Source organism: Lipotes vexillifer, unplaced genomic scaffold (genome assembly GCF_000442215.2).
Source record: "Lipotes vexillifer unplaced genomic scaffold, Lipotes_vexillifer_v1.1 scaffold397, whole genome shotgun sequence".
Classification (NCBI taxonomy): Eukaryota; Metazoa; Chordata; class Mammalia; order Artiodactyla; family Lipotidae; genus Lipotes; species Lipotes vexillifer.
Window position 1 is genome coordinate 3,947,153 of NW_006772681.1, and position 19,026 is coordinate 3,966,178.

Consider the following 19,026-nt stretch of genomic DNA (forward strand, 5'->3'; position numbering starts at 1 on the left):
AGATATTTAAGACATATTGGAAGATTACTGTTTAAAAAAAATATGTCAAGAGGGAAGAGATATTCTAAGAATGAAAACAGTCTCTTCTGCATGAGAGGAAGAGGATTATTTTACTAAAATAGTTATAGCTGGATGAAATATGAACCAGGCAATGTAATTTAGTTACGTTGATCCAAACAGGATTACTTCATAGTATGGAGTAGAAATAAAAATAGACTGAGTAAGTATCTTATGCTCCAGACAACTGAGTTGTGTCCATGCCAACTCTGTCTGTTTACCACGTTAGGGTGAGGATCCTGCTGTGCATGGAGACCCGTTAGCCTAAACAAGGCATTCAGAATTCTCATAGACACCTAGCTTCTCCCTGTGGACATATACACCAGAAGCTCCTACATCTCATTTCTGTCCTTTGTATTTTTAACAGAACTCGAGGCAAATGCTGCCATAGTCTCTGGACAAAGGTAAGATGATCACTTCTGCAGACTTAGCATGAATATGGCATTAAGCCTCTTTGAAAGGTATCATCTTTCTCAACCTTTAAACGTTTCCTCACCTTGTCCTTTTCCTTCACTCTTTGTACCAGTTTTTTTCCCTGCTGAAGTAGGGAGCTGTCATGAGTACCAACCCCTCAGAGGTAACATTTCTTTTAACAAAACTTGATGGCTAAGTTCCTGCCTTTTGTGGTTGTTTTCAAAATTGGATGACATAACATTTTCAGCCCTCAGCATAGTGAGTAAATAGTAAGCATTCAATATATAGGAGCTGTTGGGTCGTATGGTAGTTCTATTTGTAGTTTTTTAAGGAGCCTCCATACTGTTCTCCATAGTGGCTGTATCAAGTTACATTCCCACCAGCAGTGCAAGAATGTTCCCTTTTCTCCACACCTTCTCCAGCATTTATTGTCTCTAGATTTTTTGATGTTGGCCATTCTGACCGTTGTGAGATGATATCTCATTGTAGTTTTGATTTGCATTTCTCTAATGATTAATGATGATGAGCATTCTTTCATGTGTTTGTTGGCAATCTGTATCTCTTCTTTGGAGAAATGTCTATTTAGGTCTGCCCATTTTTGGATTGGGTTGTTTGTTTTTTTGTTATTGAGCTGCATGAGCTGCTTGTAAATTTTGGAGATTAATCCTTTGTCAGTCCCACTACTGGGCATATACCCTGAGAAAACCATAATTCAAAAAGAGTCATGTACCAAAATGTTCATTGCAGCTCTATTTATAATAGCCAGGAGATGGAAGCAACCTAAGTGTCCATCATTGGATGAATGGATAAAGAAGATGTGGCACATATATACAATGGAATATTACTCAGCCATAAAAAGAAATGGAGTTATTTGTAGTGAGGTGGATGGACCTAGAGTCTGTCATACAGAGTGAAGTAAGTCAGAAAGAGAAAAACAAATAACCATATGCTAACACATATATATGGAATCTAAGAAAGAAAAAAAAAAGGTCATGAAGAACCTAGGGGTAAGATGGGAATAAAGACACAGACCTACTCGAGAATGGACTTGAGGACATGGGGAGGGGGAAGGGTAAGCTGTGACAAAGTGAGAGAGTGGCATGGACATATATACACTACCAAACCTAAGGTAGATAGCTAGTGGGAAGCAGCTGCATAGCCCAGGGAGATCAGCTCGGTGCTTTGTGACCACCTAGAGGGGTGGGATAGGGAGGGTGGGAGGGAGGGAGCTGCAAGAGGGAAGAGATATGGGAACATGTCTATGCATAACTGATTCACTTTGTTATAAAGCAGAAACTAACACACCATTGTAAAGCAATTATACTCCAATAAAGATGTTAAAAATTTTATATATATATATAGGAGCTGTTGCCATCATTGTCATTAATATTAGTCCTTGCAACACCTTCTAAGTATAGCTGTTTGATCCTCAAGAGAAAGAATGGCAGATGGGGTCTGAGCACAGAACCCATGCTTTTTCTTTTATACTGTGCTACCCCACATAACCTAACAAAATGAAGTACAACTGTGGCTTCAACCTCATTAGCCCCATGGAGAGAAGTATTATCGTATTACAAAAGTCATTCCTTTTTTAATGTAGGACTGTACTAGATAACATTTTAAAGAATTTATCATACTTGTACATCAACTTAGGTTGTAAAATTGCTTCATAGTCATTTTCTCATTTAATTATCATATCAACCCTGTGAGGTGGTTATAATAGCCAGCATTTATTTGAATGCTGTTCTATGCCATATGTAGGGCTAAAAGCTCCCTAGATGTATTATCTCATTTAATTTTCACGGTATCTATTAGGAAAGGAAATTCTGTCTTACAGATGAGGAACCTAAAGCTCAGAGAGGTTAACTAAATTGCCCAAAGCCACAGATTCAGTAAATGGTGAAGCTGAGATTCACACCCAGGCCTTCTGCCTCCAGAGCTCTCACACTTAATGTATTACAGCAGGCAAGATGGGGATTTATAGATCAAGAATCTGAAACAGAGAGAAAGTTAAATATCGTGGCCAATAAATGCATAGGTAAGACTTGATCCTTGTTCTTCTGACTCCAAATTCATTGCTATTCCTACTACCTGTCTAGTTTTATTTGGATTGAGCTTACGTTTGAATTCATTTGCGTATCTCAAAGTATACACCAACTGTGTGGCTAGAGAAAGAAGAGATAATCAGACCAAAAATACCTTGTTGGTGTTTGTTCCCCAAGTTACCTGATCATTGACCATATAAACACCAGGACAGTATTGCTGAGGCTTTTGTTTTGCCAGGAGAAAGAGGAACCTCCATTAGGAATCTTCTTCCTCAGAGGCTTTGACCATTTTCTGGGCTCCTAGCCAGAAAGCCATCCTTACCACCTCTAAAAAGATGTGTAAATCCCCCTGACTTGCAATTCTACCCCAGCTCCAGTCTCACCTCTCCTTGACATGCCTTGGCTTGTGTGGGACAGTTGTTAGATGTAAAGCTAGGGTAATGAACAGTATGGCCAGATTCCCAGGCATAGTGCCACTAACAAAGGGTCCTCTGTCAGGAGTAAACGATGGAGGGGTAGGGATAGTTGACAGTCAGGCCATGGTTAAGAAGCTTACAATGTATCGGAAGACACAAGACACTAAAAACATGCTGTACAGCCTGATGGGTGCTCTAGAATGCCAGACACAGACTGTGAACCCAAAAGACAAAAGAGACAGCTCCACTTGGGGAGTGGGGTCATGGAAGACTTCCCAGAAGAGGCATCCCTGTGACCAGTTTTTTGTTTTGTTTTTGTTGCATTACTTTTGTTTCCATTCCACGTCTTACAAGTAAATTTAATCAACTTTTTTTTTTTTAATGATTTTAACGTGAGTTTTTTGAACCATGAAAGTAGTAAAAGTTTACTGAGGGTAACTTGAAATTCAGATCAGAGAATTACAAAGAAGAAAATTACCAGTTAGCCAATATTCCTACACCTCAGCAGTATTCACTGTGTATATTTTAGTTGTTCTTCTAGTCCTCTTCACAGAATATATACAGATAGAAATAGAGTTAAAACACTCCAGTGTTTTTTATATATATATATATATATATATATATATATATACTATAGTGTTTATCTATAGATCTAACAGTGTGTATTAGATATATAGTATTATATACACATATATATATCTCACACCCATTCATTCATATGTGGTTACATATATACTCAATATATATTATAATGAAAATGAGAGTATACTATTCATAATGTTGGTAGCTGTTTTTTTCCCCACAATAATATATTATGAACAGTTTTTATCATTAAATAACCTTCTACAGCATGATTTTTTTCATGACTCCATTTGGATGTGCCATGTACTATCACTGTTAAGCATTTAGCTCTTCTATCTTCATTAATATAAATAAGATGCTTTGGCATCCTTGTGTGTAATTAGCTCTGTAAAAAGATTTGTTTCCTTAGGTAACTAAAAATGGAATTGCTGAGCCAGAGGATTACACCAGGGTGTCTCAGCCTCAGCATTATTGACTGTTTGGATGAGATAATTCTGTGTGGGGTGTGGGGCAGGGAGCCGTTTTATGCATTATAGGATGTTTAGTGTCATCCCTGGCCTCTACCCAAAAGGTGCCAGTAGCATATCCTCCCAGTCATGACAATCAAAAATGTCTCCAGACATTGCTGAATGTTCCTAGGAGGCAAAATTACCCCCTACTGAGAATCATTGGGTTGCACAATTTATACTCCATTAGGAGTTTTTGTCCCTGTATCCTCAATAATACTGGGTATTACCATTTTTTAATCTTCACATACTAAAAAAAGGGGATTGAGGTAGGAGCAATCAGTAGTGTACCCAGCAGTGTATTGTGAGTATATTCTCGTGTATATTCTATAATGTGACTTGTAATATGCCATTATCTAACTCTACTAGGCTCATAGTAAGTGCCAGTGTATGTTGTTAATTTCCTAGATTTTTAGGTACTATTAATTTTTGAAGGGAAATATTCTTATCTTAGGAAAATGGGTGAGGAAGTTTGATGATTTTTGTTCCAAGTTCTTAATGTGTTTTACCACAATCTCACCAGCATTATACTTAAATATTTTATTTTTACTAATGTAACAAGCTGGACTCACTTTTAAATTGTCAGTTATATTAGAGCATAATTGTGCTTATTGTCCCAGAGTGAAACATTGTCTCTCCAGAATGATTATGTAGTTCTTAATCTCCTGCCTTGTGAATGAAACTATTATCTTTATTTTTTGTGTGACTTGATTCCCTCACCTCCTTGGACTTTGTGCTTCTCTCTGTCAGCAGTGAGCCCAAAGAGATAACTGAGAAGTCCAAAACTCCAAGCCGAAGAAACTCCCGAACTGAAGAGCCAGCTGTGGCTTCTGAAAGTGTGGAAAATGGACATCGTAAGCGATCCTCTCGGCCTGCTTCAGCCTCCAGCTCTATTAAAGGTTAGCTGTGGGCTGCAGAGGCTATTTCTGAGTCAAATAGAAGAATAGGGTTCTTATCACAGCAACAGAGGACTTTGCCCTTCGTCTTTGCTTCTATTTCTCAAATTTTCAAGTTACTTTGACGTCTACTGCTTGTTTGGTCCTTCCTTTATTTGTTAGTTCATTTAACTATGTGTTTTCTCCCTGTGCGTGTGTGTGTGTGTGTGTGTGTGTGTGTGTGTGTGTGTGTGTGTACTTGTGCACAAGAGCAGCAAGAACATAACAGAGCAGATTGATTCATGATTGCCACTTGAGACAGGTCCTCAGTATGGCCCCACCATCTTTCTGTGTTTTTGTGGTCAACTCTTTTTCCTACTCTCTACTCTTTTTAAACCTCTGGCTCCTATTTTATGTCCTCTCTTTCAGCAGAGACTCTCACCTCTTCAAAGAGAAAACAGAACTCCCTCAACTCTCACTACCAGCACATAAATCTACCAGTGTCCTCTTTTGCTCATACTATAATAGAGCAACTGTCGCTCCTTAAGTCCAAGGCCAATTCCTTCACTTGTGCCTTTGATCCCATCTTCTCTGACCTTACAGAGAATCTTACACAACCAGTTTTCTCTTCTCTATTGACTGCTGTCTCTTTTTTGAATGAATTCTGCCCTTGGCTTCTCTGACCCAGAACTCTCAATAGTTTTCTGTCTACTTCTCTGGCTGTTCCTTCTCAGACTCTGTACACATACATTAGATATTGGTCTACTCAAACTTTAATCCTGAGTCACCTTTTCTCTTCAACTTCTATTTTCTCCCTAACTAATCTCATTCATGCCTCCCTTCTTTAGTTATAACCTTTCACAGATGACTCATAAATTTGTTTTCTAGTGCAGACCTCTAGAGATCTTAGACAACTCCACGAACATCCTTAACAGGACTGCAAACTCAACATGTCTAAAAACAGACCTTTGATTTTTCACCCCTGATGTCAGGTCCTTTGCCGTTGTTCCTGTACTACCATCTATCTGTCCATTAGGCATGTCCTCCTTGACACCTCTGTCCTTCACCTTCACATTCATCACAAAAAGCTGCTGGTTTTATCTCAGATGATTCAAATTCAAATTCATCCACTTTTCCCCATCTTCACTGCTATCTTGGCTTAAAACCCTTCAATGGTTTACCATTATAATTAGAATTAAAGTCTAAAAGCGTCAACATAGACCACAGGGTCCTATCTAGTTTGGCCCCTATCAACCTCTCCCAGCCTCATTTGACTTCCCTTAGCAACATCCTCTCATCACATGCCATCCTCTCATCACAAGCCTGGGTATATGTGACACCTATTGTAGGGAGTATTCGTCTATCTTCCCTCTCTTCTCCTCATTAACTTCCCACTCTTCCTACTTATCTTAGCTCAGTTGTCACTGCTATGAGGAATCATAGCACCATGTTCTTCTCCTTCATAACACCACAGTTGTAAATTTAGGTCTATTTATGTGGTAGGTAATTAATATACATACTGTGTTAGGGCAGGCGATGTCTGGTTTTGCTCACCACTGTATTCCTGGTGCCTACTGTGGTGCCTAATACAAGAGGTGTACAATCAGTAATTATTAAATTAACAACTATCTATCAACTATATATTTATGTACTTACTACATGCCAGGCTCTAGGTATATAATAGTGAAAAAACATATGGAGTCTCTGTCATCGTCACATCGATTATATGCTAGCCAGAAAGACTTTAATATTATACGCATTTATGATAGCAAAGTTATATGGTACTGTAGGAGCATATATTGGGTTGGCCAAAAAGTTTGTTCAGTTATGTCCATAAAATGGCTGTAGTAGCATTTAGTTGTCTTTGACTTCATTCGAAACAATTTTGTTAGATTTTATTGTGACAGATGTCATATCAGCGTGCATTTAAAAAAAAACTTACCAAGGGCTTCCCTGGTGGCACAGTGGTTGAGAGTCCGCCTGCCGATGCAGGGGACACGGGTTCATGCCCTGGTCCGGGAAGATCCCACATGCTGCAGAGTGGCTGGGCCCATGAGCCACGGCCGCTGAGCCTGCGCATCCGTAGCCTGTGCTCTGCAATGGGAGAGGCCACAACAGTGAGAGGCCCACGTACCGCAAAAAAAAAAAAAACAAAAAAAAAACTTAACAAAATTGGTGAATTTTTGTGTAGCCATTTTAATATTGAAGATGGAAGAAAAAAAGCAACATTTTAGGCATATTATGCTTTATTATTTCAAGAAAGGTAAAAACGCAACTGAAACGCAAAAAAAAGATTCATGCTGTGTATGGAGAAGGTGCTGTGACTGATCAAACGTGTCAAAAGTGGTTTGCGAAGTTTCATGCTGGAGATTTCTCGATGGACGATGCTCCACGATCAGGTAGACAAATTGAAGTTGATAGCGATCAAATCGAGACGTTATTGAGAACAATCAATGTTATACCATGCAGGAGATAGCCAACATACTCAAAATATCCAAATCACGCATTGAAAATCATTTGCAGCAGCTTGGTTAATGTTCATCATTTTGATTTTTGTGTTCCACATTAAGTTGACCAAAAAAAACCTTCTTGACCATATTTCCGCATGCGATTCTCTACTGATCTACTGATTTGTTTTTCAAAACAAATTGTGATGGACAATGAAAAGTGGATACTGTTCAATAATGTGGAACGGAAGAGATTGTGGGGCAAGCGAAATGAACCACCACCGACCACACCAGAGGCCGGTTTTCATCCAAAGAAGGTGATGTGTACATGGTGGGGTTGGAAGGGAGTCCTCTATTAAGAGCTCCTTCCGGAAAACCAAACGATTAATTCCAACAAGTACTGCTCCCAGTTAGACCAACTGAAAGCAGCACTTGATGAAAAGCATCCGGAATTAGTCAACAGAAAACGCATAGTCGGGCTTCCCTGGTGGCGCAGCGGTTGAGAGTCCACCCGCTGATGCAGGGGACACAGGTTCGTGCCCCTGTCCAGGAAGATCCCACATGCTGCGGAGCGGCTGGGCCCATAAGCCATGGCTGCTGAGTCTGCACGTCTGGAGCCTGTGCTCTGCAGCGGGAGAGGCCGTAACAGTGAGAGGCCGGTGTACCACAAAAAAAAAATTCTCTTTAATGGAAAAAAATTTCAGTTCCCTGGGATACTGTAAAAGGCACCTGGAACAACAGTTCTTTGCTCAAAAAGATAAAAAGTTTTGAGAAGATGGAATTATGAAGTTGCCTGAAAAATGGCAGAAGTTAGTGGAACAAAACGGTGAATACGTTGTTCAATAAAGTTCTTGGTGAAAATGGAAAATGTGTCTTTTATTTTTACTTAAAAACTGAAGGAACTTTTTGGCCAACCCAATAGCCGGGATGCTTTGTTCCCCTGTCAAGTCAGTGAAGGCTTTCTGGAGAAAATGATGTTTAAGCTGAGACCTGAAGAATGAGGAAGCATTATCCAGGCAAAAGGTATAGCATGTGCAAAGGCCCAGATCTGAGGGAGGGTATCATTCTCTCAGGAAATGCGCTGAACTTGAGTAGCTTAGGTTAGGCGAGAGCTGGCATCCTGGCCAAGTGCCTGATATCAGCAGGGCTGCTACGAAACAGTCACGTACCATTAGGATACCAGCCTGAAGACCAGGGCAGATGGTGGTGCACCAACACCAGACACTGACCTGAGAAGTCAGCTGTTGTTGATAGGTCACGTTTCTGGGTAGGAATTTCATAATGCCTCACAAGAGCTCCTGGGAGGAGGCCACAGGTCTGCAGATCATGCACAGGTAAAGAAGAGATGTAGAAGTCACCTTACCTCAGCCTGCCAGAGAGGGGAGAGGATGGGAGGGGCCTTCTTTCCTCTCCAGACATACCATGTACACCACAGCCAGGGTCCTCTTTAGGTATCCCCACTTTGGATGTAGAAGTGGAACCAACAACTTTCTTCTCCCTCCCTGGGAATCATCTCCTAAGCAAAAACCTGTTTGGAAGGAAGCATAAAATGGAAGATTCTTGGAGTTCTATGAGAAAATCTGCTTCCCCTCAATTCTATGTATTCTTTTTCCTAAAGGATCAGGGTCTTCTAGGTTTTAGAATATGGTATGTAGTTATCTTTAAAGCAGGGGAAAAGTGCCTTTACAGATGTCATACACCAGCTTTTGGGGAATCTGACTTGAGCCCAGAGCCTCAGGATACTAAAGGTGTCATTTGCAGTGCACCAGAAAGAATTAATTTAGCAGCTGGGACAGTTAAGAGATGCCCAAAATTAGAGCCACTCTGTAGATAACTGCCAGCCAAGAAAAGATGGAAAGCTGGAACCTGTTTTAGAAGAGGGGTGGGGTGTATAGGCCGTACACTTAAACTGGACATTGTCCCAAGGTGATGGTAGTCATGTTGGAATGCTTGCCCCATCCATGCTTTGAGACTTAGCAGCTGGCTTAGAAGAGGCCATAATGACTCTCAGGCTTTGTGATATTACATGTAGGGATTCTGGGTAAGTGTCTCCTAGAGGATGTCAGGGTTCTGGCCAGACCCCAGGAATCACAGTCATATCTAGATCTCCACATCAGCCTCAAGCCCTCAGTCTATTAGTCTTTAACTGTTCTAGGTTAAGTTACTTTTTAAATCAGAAATGAATGCTGTAGCTTTTGATTTTTAAGTGTTAGAGCTCTTGGATCCAAATTAAAGAATTAATATGCATATTATTTGGCCTTCTATGTTGTATCCAAAAATGAACCAAAGTCATAAAATAATTTCCTGTGATTGTATTTGAACCCATACCCAGGGAGTGTCATAAAATACCAAGCTGGCTTCTAAAATTTATGTGTCTCAGGACTTCCCTGGTGGCGCAGTGGTTAAGAATCTGCCTGCCAATGCAGGGCACATGGGTTTGATCCCTGGTCGGGGAAGATCCCACATACTGCAGAGCAACTAAGCCCGTGCACCACAACTACTGAGCCTGCGCTCTAGAGCCTGCGAGCCACAACTACTGAAGCCCACGTGCCCTAGAGCCCATGCACCGCAACTACTGAGCCCGCGTGCCTCAACTAGTGAGGCCACGCGCCGCAACTACTGAAACCCATGTGCCTAGAGCCCGTGCTCCACAGCAAGAGAAGCCACCGCAATGAGAAGCCCATGCACCGCAACAAAGAGTAGCCCCTGCTCACCACAACTAGAGAAAACATGCTTGCAGCAACGAAGACCCAATGCAGCCAATAAATAAATAGATAAATAAATGAAATGTATGTGTCTCGAACTTGTAGACATATATAGTGTTGGGTGCCTGAAACATCTTCCTGCAGCATCAGTACTTAAAGTTTTGAAGGGAAAAGAGGGTTTTGCCTTTTCGTACTCATAAGATTTTGGTCATGTATGCACAAACAAAATCAGAAACAGTCTGCGTTTTTCATGAGACAGCTGAGAAATATTATGAGCAGTTTGAAATGAGAAATATTGGTACTTTTCGTATTGTTGAGAACCAGTAACATTAATCATTCTCCTGCTCTGAGAACGGAGTTTGCTTATATCATGCTAGCCAAGGCCTACTAGACTACCAGATTGGAGCAGGTGGGATGAATGATTTCTGGGCAAGTCCAGGGAGGCCCACTTGGTTGATAGGTCACTCTCTAATCTGTTGTTTTGTTTTTGGTTGGCTTGGTTCCCCCCACTGACCCCCACTGCCCTGCCACTTTTAATTACAGACACAAAAATTGGCTCCCACAAATCAGTGAACTTCTTTTTAAAATTGCACTTGATCAGATGTGTTGTTTATAAATAGGCAAATGAGTAGTTCTGCTTCCTGATATGATGAATTCCCCGTTAACACAGAAATGATTTTTCTAGTTTCCCTTGATATTCTTTAGTCTTCTGTTTATAGTAGTTTTATGTTATATTTTCAACTGGGAGAAAGGATCAGTAGTTAAAAACATGAAGTTCAATGTACAAGTTTGAAACCTGGGAAAATATGCTAATAAGAGGGAAGTTCAGAGCAACCTGTAATCAGCAGCAGCTGTGGGTGTCCCTGGGGTGCCCTAAGATGCCTCTGACAGCAAAGTGGGGTGATAGCTCTATCCTATCCACAGCTAGTGACTTGAGAAGCAACAGCCTAAAAAAAACACAGAGTATACAGATATACTTAAAACGTGTTATTATTGTAGAATAAGCATAATTAGATACATCTTATGGGAGAAATCCCTAAACAGTGACTACCTGAAACTGCACTCTTGTAGCATCATTTAGAAACCAGCCATACAGATTTTGAAAGGAAATTTCCAGAATTTTTTTTACAATTAAGTAGAAATCTTGGCTAGAAGGAGAACAGTAAAAAGCATAATGAAGTGAGGAAGGTCAAGGTCAATTTATAAAACTCCTTAGAAGGTAAAGCTCCACCCTACACCACCACTACACCACCACTGCCACTGCTCACCCTAGTATCTAAAAGGCTTTTTTTTTTTTTTCCCTGTTTCTAGCACAGATCACTTGTTTACTCATGGCCTCACTCATTGATTCATCCTCAGAAGCAGAGGCAGCCTGCCAGATGATTGGGTGCTTTAGAGCAGTGACAAATGGGAACAAGCAAGGAAGGAATGGAGGGGGGAGCCTGAGGTCGTTTATTCCCCGACTCCTAACCACTTTTCCCAGCCACACATGTGTTTCTCAGACACACCACTTGATCGTTCATACCACAACAAAGGAGAAGCTCCCAAAGTTGACCTAATTAACAGACATTTTTCTAAGGATGAACACTTAGTCAAGACAAAACCCTGTATGTTTTCACTGCAAATGACAAATTTGCTACAGTGAAAATGAAGCTTGAGAGTTGGACATAAAGGGTTGATTATGGGGAGTTGTGTGCTATGTGAGACTCCATTTATTTACATGGAATTAAAATAACACCATTGTCAACATCCTGTCAGATTTACTGTCCTCTGATTAGCAAAAGACTGATGAATAAATCAGAGAAACTGATTCTACCACCTGCAGAAGCATCATAATCTCCCAGTAAGAGGTATATATTGAAATTTCCTTCTATAGAAGCCTGATAACATTGTACAGGCCACCTCTGGGAAAGTCATCTAGGTTTCACTTCTTAGCAGTTACTTAGCTAACAGAGTGATAAAATTTTTGCTTTTTGCTCTACATTTTGAGTCTGGGTTCTCAAAATATGATACAATACAAAAAAGAGAAGAAAAATTACTTAGAATACTGAACCTAACATGCAGCATCAGAGAGTTCAGCCTAGTTTCTAGAAATGGATAAGTTGGATTCATCTTACACATTAATGTATTAAATAGAAAACAGTTTTTTGCCCTTGATGGGAAGTAATTCTAAAACATTTTTTTTCGTTTTAAATTCAAAATATCTACTGTGGAGCAGCATGAAGAATGAGGGTGAATTTTTAAGATCAATATGAGATTTTAAAGAAATGTTTACAGTTGGAGAGCTTCAGGCTATTCATTGTACTTTGCTGTAGAAGACTTCTGTGTTGAAAAAGTTTTTGAGTTTATCTTTTGAGTTTGAGTTTAAGACATGAATAATACAGGAGGAATTAAAAGAATTAAAACACACTCCTTCCCTTTTATGTCACTGTTACCCTGTCACTGATATAAACCACTCAGTTCCCACCTCTTCCATGAAGCCTTCAGGCTCACCTGGGCTCAGAGCAGGCTGTGGCTTGCTCTGAATTGCTTCCATGCCTTCCATACATACACAGGTATATGCACAGCCTTGATAATACCTGGCTAGGCCATGGTAGACACTTGCTGACCAACAGTCATAGTCATGTTATTTAGAGACTTTGACTATGGCATGGCAAAAAGAGTTCCTCACTGCAAAACAATGGCTTGGCTCCAGAGGCTGGTTTTTTTTTTTTTGTGGCACAATTCACTTACTTGCTTGTAACATCACTTATTGGTATCTCACCAAAAGCACTGTCAGCCTGTCCATCATTTCATTGGGTGATGGAAACAGGTGATGGAGATTGTGGGGTTAATTGCCCAGCTAAAGCAGCTCTCCCCATCCTGGCACCTTTTTCATGTATGTTTGCTTCACCTTCCACTACCTGTATAACATTTCCCCAATCGCCAGGCCCTAGTTTACAGGGCCGAGAAGTCTGAGACCCTCTTCACACCGAGTGCCCCTTTTGAGGACCTTAGACTGATTCAGAGTCCAGTAGGGCTCCACTTAGGTCAGCTCTGGTTCCTGTGGACTGCCTAAAAGGCACTGCTATAAAGAAATGCCTCAGCTGAATATGTCCTTCCTTTCTCCCCACAGACATAACCAGCGCGGTGCAATCCAAGCGAAGAAAATCCAAGTAAACAAGCTGAATGACGACTTGATATTTGTAAATATGTGTGAATTTTACAAAAAGCAATTTTGAGCTGTGACTTTTTAAAATCCATTTCTGTACAGTTAGTTATTTTAATAATGTGGTCCTTTTCCTGGTCCCTGCAACCTGTGTCATAAAGTGCAATGGGGAAAGCAGAGTTGTTGAACCCTTTTGGTGTTGCAAGATGAAGTTCAAGGTTTCTAAAATGTTGCCATGTATTGAGAGGAGCTAATGTGATTATGTTAATAGTTTTCACATTTCCTAAGCAGCCTAGAGTACAGGGTGAGCATTTTTAGGTCTTCTAATGATGTATTGTGCTGTGGAAGTACTGTGTGTGAATAGCAGTAGTGGGGCAAAAGGAATCTTCTCATTTGGAAATGTTGTAAATAATTTTATTATATAGTGTTTTGGATGTATTTGTTTTAGAAATGGACCAGTGAATAAAGAGAATCTAAGGGTTTGTACAATGTGAAATACTGAATGTGTTAAATAAATGTCTTTGTCCTAGAACATAAACGTATGTTATTGGTAAGGGATTATTGGGTAAGCAAGCTCTTTGGACCATAAATGAATAGGAACAGCCTTCTTTGTGAATTAGAATCCCATCATGTCCTCATTACACTTGAGATGCCCACCTGGCAAGTTGTGGAAAATGTACATACTTATTCACTCAACTCATTCTCTTGGCTTTGAAGAAACTAGCTCTTATCAGCACTATACCAGGCACTTTGATATTGATCAGATTTCTTTTGGTTGTAAAATGACAGAATCAACTTAGAGAGGATCAAAGTTCACCCAAGATTTTCTGGAGACAGGAAGCCATCAGCAAACCAGATGGCACTCTTCTCTACCTCATTCATCTGCTTCTCCATGCACATGATGGATTGCTCCAAAACGACTATGTTTACACCTCCACCATTCAAGAGATAAGCCCAGACTGACCAGCAAGATTTTTTGTAACAGCATCAAGAATCTAGCCCAGTTTAGGTCAGGTTTCTAACTTCAGTCCATGTCCGTGGTTAAATGGAGCAGCTCCCAAATAAAAGTTGTCATTTTGCATTATGTACTTCAGAGATATCCACTATGTTCCACTCTTTGGCTGCCCTGTTTCTCATCTGCATCAGGCCTGGGGTGACTCATCAATGTGCCTAGGTTTTTCCCTTTCCTGGCTCTGTTCTTACCTTAAAAATTGTGGTCTCCAAACCAGCTGCTTCTGCCCCTACCCTACCCCCAACATTCAGGGGACTTCAGTGCTTGGGGTCCTGTCTTTATCTTGGTCTGGGCCCCAGCCTTCTGCTGTGTCTCCTACAGCTAGACATACACTCCATCCCTTCCCCTTCAGGGGCTCCATAACCCAGTGCCTGAGACCAAAAGGATGAATTGGTGATTCTCATGCTCTTATTTTCCTTTTTTTAAATAAGGATTCTCTAAAAGTAGTTATTTCTGAGTCACCCCACAGTGTCTGGCTCTGTTACCAGCAAGCTTATCTACCCTCTTCCTTCCCTGTATGACACACGCACAACCAGAACCAAAGCCAGCCTAACAACACCCTAAGCCAGTTCTGTGTTTGAGATTGCAAAGTGCTTCTCCTACTTTAGCTATACTCAGGAAGAAAGCATAATGTGCTTTAAATAGATTTTTATTTGTTTTTCTTTATATTAACTTTTTCTCCCATAGAGGAATAACATTACAGTCTAACAATCAGAATCCTGTTACACACATACACAGGCATGCCACGTGACCAGGCTGAGGTGGTTGTGTCCTTGAGTCTGTCAACATGTCATAACATGGTCAACCAGAGTCTCCTCTTTTCAGCCAGTCTCAACACAAAACACCCAAGAGGGACGCACTCATCTTATTGGTTCCATTTGGAACTAGGCAGCAGGGCAAGAGGGAAGATATAAGGGGCCACGTTATGTCTGCCTTCAGTCCCCTCACATAAAGCCACATGGATCTGAGGAGTCATCCAAGAGCTCTGGTGGGGTCCTCAGCGCACCTAACATTATGGGTCAGAGCAAACTCAAGGTTCCAGGTTGGGGCCAGGGAGCAAGCATACTCCAAAACAGCAGCAAACTGCATTCATACACAGATGGGACCCTGATGGGGCCAGACTGGCAAAGGCTGGAAGTGACACCCAGTTTGAAGAGAGATGTATTGGAGAATCACTGGAAGTTGTCCTTTGATATAATTGGGACTCACTCTAGAAATAGGAGTCCCTCTCACATACTCAGTTTTGGCAAAGCGCTGGTAGTCTTGACATTAAGTAATGCAGTCTGGAACAAACTTCTACAGGGTCTCTGAAACATCAGTAAAGACAGACTCTCTAACCTCCTCCTGTCTAAGGTTGCATAGGACTTTGTGAATTCTGGTTCCCTCATGTATTCAAGTTCTGTGGTTTTAAAAAAAATCCTGAAGCATGCTCAAGGTGAAAGGCACATACACAGTCAATACAGTATGACGAGCTCTGATGCTTCAGGAGTCAGACTAGCAGGAGACCAAACTAGTGTTGGCTCTTAGAAATCTATACACAATTAAAATATTGTCACACTCAAATGCTACAGAATCTATAGGAAAGTACAAAAACATGAGCCTTGCAACCAGCCAGGTGATGTTGGAGGGTTCTAGAACTACAGGAGCCTCCAGAAATACAGGTAAGGTAGGGGCCTTTTGAAATTTGAGCCAAATGCCCTATAACTCACTTTTCCCCCACAGAAGGATCGTGAGCACTGCCCAGAACTGAGCCTAGGCTCCAGCTGGCAGCAAAGGAGTAGGCAAGAAGAGTTGGAGGGAGTTTCAGCTCTTGGAAGTGCTGAAGACCCTAAGCTGGCTGTGAAGTAACCAAGGAGTAGTTGGAAGAATAAAAGGGACTAGGTCGTAACTGAAGGAGAACCTTGGAGAGAGGAGCAAGGTTGTCAACTACTGGGGCCCTAGTGGACCAGCATGGGGACTTTGATCTGCTCTTAATGTAAATTTGGCTTATTCCCTTGGATAGGAGACTCCAACAGGGCTTTCTCTGTCCCTATCCCAGCATCCATGGGGCTACCTCCTCCCTTATCCATACACCCAACTGGAGACCTAGGGTTATAGGGTCAGGGAGGGCAGCTGCCTTTGCCTGCATGGGGTTGCAGAGTTTTCTATAAGCCTCAGCTTGGCTGTGAGGCCTAGAAACCTAGAATTGAAGGGAAAGACCTGTGTTAGTATGTAATAGGAAATCTTAAAGGTTTCAAGGAAGAAAGAGCACACACTAGAAAAGGACAGAAAGAGGAAAGGGGAAGCAACTCGGGGCATCCCAAGAGGCTGTTGCTGGTGTCTAAGCCCAAAAGTCAATCCCACTGTGAGAAGGGGAAAGCTGGCTGCCCCTGTCCCCTTTGTCTCACCCAGATATTCAGGTTCCCTCTTCCAGGTACTTAGTGGAGGAGAAAGGAAGGGGAACCATAGGGTACCCATTTCCCCCCAGCAGCCTAGAAAGGAAGAGAGCCCTGGGAAAGAAAATGAAGAGAGGCTCCCCTAAAGGCCCTGAACCTGGACAGGGACTATTTGGGGATTGTGGCAGTGGGGCTCCTGGCCTCCTACTCAGGAGTGTTTATTAGCCATCCTGGCAGAGTGTGAAATACAAGGCCAGAGGCAAGATGAAGGCTAGCTGCCATTCCTTGGTTGGCTTCACCCCACAGCTTGTCCTCCCCAGCACCATCATTCTGCATTCTTATTCTGGGGTGTGTCCTTCCCCTGCCTAGAATCCCTCTGGCCTGCATCTCTCCTAAGCTAGTTCTAGCACCTTGGGCATGTGAACAGATGTCTAGGATGGCAGGGCCTTGCCCAGCCTTTACTGCTGGGTTGATGTGGGTAGGGCAGCAAGGTACTAACTAAGCCTTTCAGATACAGGGACCGGCAGAGGGGTTGATTTCAGGAAGAGATTTGGGAGGTGGCATTGTTGAAAAGGCATCGATGTGGGAGTAGGCTCCAGCTTGAGAGCAGGGCTTGGCCTTTCTGAGTAAGCACCGTGCCAGCCCCCATTGTGCCCTGCTCCCTACAGCATCCCAACCTGTCTGTCCTGTCTACATTTTCAATAGGTTTCCTCTTTTCCTCGATTCCCTCCACCTTCTCCCTCTAACTCACATCTCACAGTCCTTTCCCACATACCTTACCTTTCCATACCTAGGCAACTCCAAGGAGCCCAGCCCCCAGAGGAGAGGGAAGGGGAAGACTAAAGGTAGAACCCTTTAGTCTCAGTGGGAGAATTACTGGGAATGAGTAATAAGGGAGCAGGAGTGAATGCAGTGCCAAACATTAGATAGACTGAGGCTTGTAAAGTGGGAGCTGAAGGTAGGGAATGAGCCAGATATGAAACTGGAAGAAGACACTCTCAGAAATAGGAGTGGGCCAGAAGTAGAGGACCGGAGGGCAGGGATGGAGAATGTCAGGGCAAAGATCAGGATGGGAACCGACGGAGTGTCCGCAGTGGGGGAGATGGAGGATTAGATGCCAGAAGGGGCCAGAAGGTGGGAGGGTGAAGGGACGGGGGGGAGGTTCAGAGGCGGATTAGAGGATCAGAGAAAGGGAAATAGAAGGAGTAGGAGAGAGAGAGAGAGAGAGAGAGAGAGAGGCTATCACCCCCACCTCACACACTTAAGAAGAAGGGAGGTTGTGGTGTCCAGCCCGAAGTGGGCTGCAGGCGCCCCTCAAGGAGCACACTGGCTGCGGCGGAGGGGCTGGATAAGGGTCGGGAGTCAGCGAGGGGTTTGCGGCACGGCCGGCGGAAGCTCAGTAGTTGAACTGGCGCTGGCACGGCTGGTAGACAAAGCTGCCCTGGTGCTTGGGCCGGCGCGGACGGCTCTCGCGGGCGCGGTTCTGCCGTTGCACCACCTTGGCGCTCAGAGCATGGCGCTCGGCCCGCTGCCGGGCCCGCTGCAGCCGCTGCGCCTGGCCCGCCTTCTCCAGCAGTGTGGCCCGCGCCGGCAGAGGGGCGGCGTGGTGCAGGGCCCGGGGTTCACGGCGAGCAGGCGCCAACTCCCTGAGGGGACAGAGCGAGGCAGTCAGGGCTAGACAATTCGTGGGGGACGGAGGAGAGCGCTGGCACTTCCCACCCTGTCCCCGCACCCTCGCACGATTTGATCTCTGCTCCTAGGGTCGCTCAATGCCCTTCTTGTGGGTACCAGCCCTTCTTGTGGGTACCAGCCCTTCTTGTGGGTACCAGCCCTTCCTCCAACCCAACCTGGAGATGCCTACCGTCTCAGCGATCCTCAGCGATCCCAAGCCGCGAAGCTCTCTCTCTCAAGCCCCGCCCTAGCCACGAAGCCACGCCTCTCCCTATCTCAAAGCCCCGCCCCTTTACCTTCAGGTCTAGCTTCATTCCGGCCCATGGGCCCCGCCCTTTGCTTCGAAGACCCGCCTCTAAAGGCCCCGCCCCGGCACTGGGCCTCCAGGCTCCGCCCCCGGCTGGCTCACCCGTCGCTAAGGTCTCCGTCTGGCAGGGCGGCGTCAGGGTGCGGGGAAGGAGGTCCAGGCTCCAGCACTATGGTGCTGCCGGTCACGTAAACGGACATGCTGGGGTGCTCGATGAGGAGGTCCTCCAGGGGGCTGCTCTGGAGGCGGGCGGGCCCGAGCCCAGGCCCTTCTGCAGTAAAACAGGCCGGAGGGGTAACAAACCAGCTCTCATCCATCAAGGAGGGTGCGGGCGGAGGGCGGCCCGCAGGGGCCGGGGCGGCCCCGGGGCTGGGTGGAGCTGTGAAGCTGTCTACGTGGCGCGGGAGGGGGAGCCATGCGGAGGAGAGGGCGCAGCAGGGAGGGACACACACACACACACACCCAC

The 19,026-nt window shown here is 43.6% G+C and overlaps 2 protein-coding genes across 3 annotated transcripts in view; one reads left to right on the plus strand and one right to left on the minus strand.

Moving 5' to 3' along the window:
- NCOA6 (nuclear receptor coactivator 6) overlaps window positions 1–13,206 on the plus strand; it is a 52,262-nt gene extending 39,056 nt beyond the window's left edge. For both annotated transcript variants that reach the window (XM_007447792.1, XM_007447793.1), the window contains 3 exons: window positions 425–461; window positions 4,771–4,919; window positions 13,163–13,206. In XM_007447792.1, the coding sequence (XP_007447854.1) occupies window positions 425–461; window positions 4,771–4,919; window positions 13,163–13,206 (230 nt within the window). The remainder of the gene's footprint in view (window positions 1–424; window positions 462–4,770; window positions 4,920–13,162) is intronic.
- Window positions 13,207–17,978: 4,772 nt separating this feature from the next.
- On the minus strand, window positions 17,979–18,955 carry LOC103072441 (tumor protein p53-inducible nuclear protein 2; the record flags this gene model as incomplete). Its single annotated transcript, XM_007447814.1, has 2 exons — window positions 17,979–18,228; window positions 18,663–18,955. Coding segments are annotated over 2 exons (543 nt in total), but the record flags the coding sequence as incomplete, so codon positions are not given.
- Between the last annotated feature and the right edge of the window lie 71 nt (window positions 18,956–19,026).